At 52.2% G+C, this 5321-nt stretch overlaps 1 protein-coding gene across 1 annotated transcript; it reads right to left on the reverse strand.

Annotated features, from left to right (window-relative positions):
* Positions 1-122: 122 nt before the first annotated feature.
* On the reverse strand, positions 123-2959 carry Rln3 (relaxin 3). The gene is made up of 2 exons (XM_048342417.1): positions 2413-2959; positions 123-814 (listed from the first exon to the last, which is right to left on the reverse strand). The coding sequence occupies exons 1-2, from the start codon at positions 2587-2589 to the stop codon at positions 575-577; spliced, it is 417 nt and encodes a 138-aa protein (XP_048198374.1). The 5' UTR covers positions 2590-2959; the 3' UTR covers positions 123-574.
* Positions 2960-5321: the final 2362 nt, after the last annotated feature.

The raw sequence follows: 5321 nt of genomic DNA on the forward strand, positions 1-5321 counted from the left end.
TCCCCGCCCCTTCCCCAGGGGAAAGTCCCATCACAGCGCCCGGGGCAGCCAGGGGGATGCTCCCCCAAGAATTTGCTTCCCCTTCCCCTTCTCACTCTGGCCAGTGACACACAATTCGCTCTGCAAGTAACTTTTATTGGGGTTCAGGGAGGTTCCGAGGCACCCACTGAGCTGCTCGTGACAGGTTTTCAGGGTATGGGGACCCTGGTACCATTCCTCGGGTGCCCAGCAGGGGGAGTTGGGGAGGGAATGGACGTCATTCCGGCTGACCAAGGGCCAATGGCCATATTCGGTGCCAGGCAGGAGGCCCGGGGTCACCATGTGGCTAATTTGGGAAGAGTAGGAACACAAATGTGACACGAGACTATGGGGGGCAAAAGTAGCCTGGATGCTCAGGTAGGGAGTCTGGAGGCCTCCGGGCACAGGATCCGGCCAGGCTGGCCAAGGGCGATGGCTGGAGAAGGGGCAGGAGAGAATGACGGGAGCCCAGAACACCAGGACACAGTGACTGTGGGTGAATCAGTGTCCAGCGGGGTAGGGGGTGGGGCTGGGGCCTGGCACCACCACCCCCAGCCTAGCAGAGGCTGCTGATGTCGCTTTTGCTGCAACCCCACTTGCAGCAGTTGCTTGACAGGCCAGTCAGGACATCCCGGCTATGCCGCCGGGTCCCAGGGGCGCCCTGCCAGCTGGGCCCACCGCTGTAGTAGGCCTGGGGGGGCTTGGTGAGGGATAGCCATTCACTGGAGTCCACGGCCTCGTTCCCCTCGACCGCCATGCCCTCTGCTTCAGAGTCTGCATCTGAGAACATGTCCCCTGCAAACAAAAGGGGGAAATTAGGGCTTGGGGTTTGCTGCTTGTCACCCCTGGAATATGGTCCCCGGTTCTCAAGGTGGTTTCTCTGTTCTTGTGATTCAGTCTGAGGAACTCAGGGATTGCATTCCCCTTAGTGGGGCTGTGGCTCAAGTGGTAAAGTGCCAGGCTTGAGCAAAAAAGCCTCAGAGACAGCACCTAGGCTGTGAGTTCAAACCTTAGGACCACCACACACACACACACACACACACACACACTCACATGAGGAGCAGCCTGGGTGCTGGGAGCAGTCATGAATCGTTTATTGCATGGTTACTATTTGCCATATGCTATTTTATATGTGTTAATGGCATTTCTCTCAGTGACAACCACAAGGTACTCTCATCACCTCACTTACCAAAAAGACGCGTGGCTCCAAAGGGAATTGCGGGGGCGGGGGGGGGGGGGAGATGCAGCCAAGGGTAGAGCTTTTGGATTTTTTTGTTTTTTTTTTTTTGTGTGTGTTGCCATTCCTGGGGCATGGACTCAGGGCCTGAGCACTGTCCCTGGCTTCTTTTTGCTCAAGGCTAGCACTCTGCCACTTGAGCCACAGTGCCACTTCTGGCCATTTTCTATATATGAGGTACTGGGGAATTGAACCGAGGGATTCAGGTATACAAGGCAAGCACTCTTGCTACTAGGCCATATCCCCAGCCCCAGGATAGACCTTTTGGAATCCAGCAAATGTCTATTGTGGATTCACATTCATGTCCATCCACTCATCCATCACCTATTCACCCATCTATCATCCATCCCTCACCTATCCATCCATCATCTATCATCCATCCTTTATCCACCCATCCCATCCATCCATCATCCACCCATCTACCCATTCATCCATCATCCTCCACCTTCCATGATCTCCTCTCCATCCACCCATCCTTCCCCCCCCTCTGTCTCTCTCTCTGTCTCTCTGTGTCTGTCTCTCTCTCTCTGTCTGTCTCTGTCTCTCTCTCTCCCCCCCCCCTCTCTCTTTCTGAGCCTGGGCTCTGTCCCTGAGCTCCTCAGCTCAAGGCCAGAATTCTACCACTTTGAGCCACAGTGCTACTTCTGGTTTTCTGGTGGTTAGTTGGAGATAAAAGTCTCACGGACTTTCCTGCCAGGCTGGCTTTGAACCCTGATCCTCAGATGTAAGCCTCCTGAGTAGCTAGGATCTTATAGGCATGAACCACTGGTGCCAGTTTTTTTTCTTTGCCAGTCTTGGGGCTTGAACAGGGGCTTGTCAGTCCAGGGTCGGAGCACTGTCCCTGGCTTCCTTTTGCTCGAGACTAGCACTCTAACCACTTGAGCCACATCACCACTTTTCTGTGTATGTGGTGCCTAGGAATCGAACCTAGGACTTCATGCGTGCAAGGCCAGCACTCTACCACTAAGCCCCATTCCCAACCCCTGGTGCCAGTTTTGCTCAGTGCCATTTTGGAGCCTACCAGCTTGGCAGCCATGCAGGTGGTAGGGCAGACACTCTACTCCAGTCCCCTCCTTGAGCCTCTGTCCCTGACTCCCACAAGCAGCCAGAACCCACCCCCACCGCACCCTGCAGGGCTCACCCAGAGAGTTGTGGGTCAGGAAGTCACTGCGCCTCCACCGGGAGCCCCCGCAGGTGAAGATGACAGCACGGATGAATTCGCGGCCACAGAGCTTCACCCCATAGGGCACTGCTCGCGCCTCGGTCCCCCACGCCAGGTCCCCCGCCAGCGCCCAGGCCAGCAGCAGCAGCAGCAGCAGCGAGCACTTGGCCATGTTGAACAGAGATGCCTCGGGCGTGAAGGTGGCTCAGCTTCCTTGCAGCTTCCAGGCCCCCCATTTATACATCATGGCTCGCCCCCCCCCCCCCGCCTTGACTGTGACCTCTCTTATCTTCCCCAACAGAAGGGAGCTGGGCATGGCTTCCCCCCAACCTGACCTTTCCTGTTCATCCATCCAGAGATAACCTTTTGCCAGGGACAGGGTGACAGGGCTCAAAGCTATGTCATCTCCCACACAGGATGGCCACCAACCCTTCATCTGTATTCCGTACAAAGAACACAGACTCCATGAAGCTTGAGAGGGCACAACTAGACTCTTGGAGGGCAGAGGTACCCATCCTTTTCTGAAATCCTAACAGCCGGGTATAGAGATACATGCCTAGTCCCCCTGTAGGAAGTTGATATACTTTTTTTGTTGGTTGTGGGGCTTGAACTCAGGGCCTGGGCACTGTCCCTGAGCTATTTTGCTCAAGGCTAGTGCTCTAACACTTTGAGCCAGCCAGAGCTCTACTTGTAGTTTCCTGGGATTCATTGGAGATAAGAGTCTCACAGACTTTCCTGCCCTGGCTGGCTTTGAACCATGATCCTCAGATCTCAGCCGCCTGGGTAGCTAGGATGACAGGCATGAGCCACTGGTGCCTGGCTACAGGTATTCTTATCTCTATCTTCTTTTGGACTCAAAGAGGTGCTGGGTGTTGATCAAGCTTACACAGGAACCAGGATTAAAGACCAGTGACATCCAGCCCAAATTGCTGATTGTCTTTGAGGCTCAGGAGCCTCTTGTGTGCATTTGTTGATCCCAAGCTCCACAGGAAAGGGCAGGAGGCCGCCTGGAGGGGATGAGCAAATGATTCGTCAGTCCTTCTGGAGCAGGACAATCAAGATAGATGTAACCTCTGGCTTCTAGAACCTTGCCCTTGGTATGTGACTCACATAGCAGGTCACCCAGGCCAGGAGCTGGTGAGCCAGAAAAGGACAGAGTTTGAATCCAATGAGAATGTGCCTAGGAAACATGACATTTGAAACACAAGGAACTTTATGCTAGAAACTTGCTGTAAGAATGTGGTGCTTTCATCAGAACTTCTTGGTTATGCAGCAGAGGAAACCATGGCACAGAGAGGTTAAATCACTGGAAGAAACACACATAGCAGGAGAGGAGCAGGGATGCAGTTCACACCAGGCACCCAGGTCTGCACTTCACCAAAGTTCCTGTTGTTGGTGTGTGTGTGTGTGTGTGTGTGTGTGTGTGTGTGTGTGTGTGTTGGTCCTGGGGCTTGAACTCCGGGTTTGGGGAGCTGTGAGCTTTTTTTGCTCAAGGCTAGTGCTCTGCCACTTGAGCCACCACTCCACTTCTGGCTTTTTTGGGTGCTTATTTGAAGGTAAGGGTCTCCCAGGCTTTCCTGCCTGGGTTGGCTTCCCACCGCAATCCTCAGATCTTAGCTTCCTGAATAGCTGGGATTATAGGTAAGAGCCACCAGAGCCTGGTTTGCTATTATTTACTCTAGGGCACTTCCTGCCTGGAAGTCTTAATCCTTGGGGGGACTGTCAGGGCTGGGGCTCATCTGACAGACTGGAAGCATGGCTTCTTTCTTTGCTCTGGCAGTCACATTCCAGGCACTGGAAAGTCCCCAGACAGGGGACTGGCTGCCGGGCTCTGTCACCTGCGCCTGTGCCTGACCTGAGGAGCCACTTCCCCTCGTGTGTGGAGCTGTTCCTCTACTTGATTGTTGGGGAGGATTTCTGTAGAATTATCTGGTCACTGTTACCTGTCTACTGTTTACCTTTCCTGTCTCCTTCACCTCTTATTTGCCCAGATAACCTATATGGTGCTCCCTCCTTCTCCCCCTTCCTTCCTTCTGCTGGAGTTCAAACTCAGAACCTCTGGCTCTTCAATTACTTGACTGGTGCAATACCACTTGAGTTATACCTTTCATTCTGGCCTTTTCCTATTTTGGAGATAGAGTCTCACAGATTTTTTTTCAGCTGAGGCTGGTTTTTAACCTTGGTCCTCTGGATCTCAGCTTCCTAGAGTTTGCTAGGGTTACAGGTGTTAGCCTGTATGTTACTCAGGCTAGCTTTGAACTCTTGGGTTCAAGTGATCTTCCTATCTTAGCCTCTAGAGTTAACTGCTACTCTGATGGGCATCGCTAGATTGTGTAATGTTGAGGTATACAACATAATGTTCTGAAATATATACACTACAGTAAAATGGTTACTATACAGGAGCAAAAATTAGCATATTCATCATCTCATATAATTAGTCACTTCCTCTCCCTGTAGAAAGAGCAGCTATAATCTCAACTCATTTACAAAATGCTGAAATCAAAAGGGGAAAAAAAATCTAACACTGAATTGAACTTAGGATTCATGGCCCCTCCCTAATCCAGATGCTGGCAGACGCCTGCCTTGGTATAGCATCCGGATACTTAGTTCATCACGGAGGCTTCTTTCCCATTACTTTTTTTTTTTTTTTTGCTATTTAAAAGATCTTGCAGCCGGCCTTTGGTGGCTCATGGCTGTTAATCTTAGCTACTTAGGAGTCCAAGATGTGAGGATCGCGGTTCAAAACCAGCCTGGGCAGTAAAATCCCAGAGACTAATCTCCAATAAGCTGCCAGAAAACTGCATGTGGGGCTGGGGCTCAAAGTCGTAGAGGGCTAGTCTTGAGCAAAAGATCTCAGAGGCGGTGCCCAGGTCCTGAGTTCAAGCCTCACCACCGACAAGAGGA

The sequence above is a fragment of the Perognathus longimembris genome, chromosome 3 (assembly GCF_023159225.1).
Source record: "Perognathus longimembris pacificus isolate PPM17 chromosome 3, ASM2315922v1, whole genome shotgun sequence".
In the NCBI taxonomy this organism is placed as follows: Eukaryota; Metazoa; Chordata; class Mammalia; order Rodentia; family Heteromyidae; genus Perognathus; species Perognathus longimembris.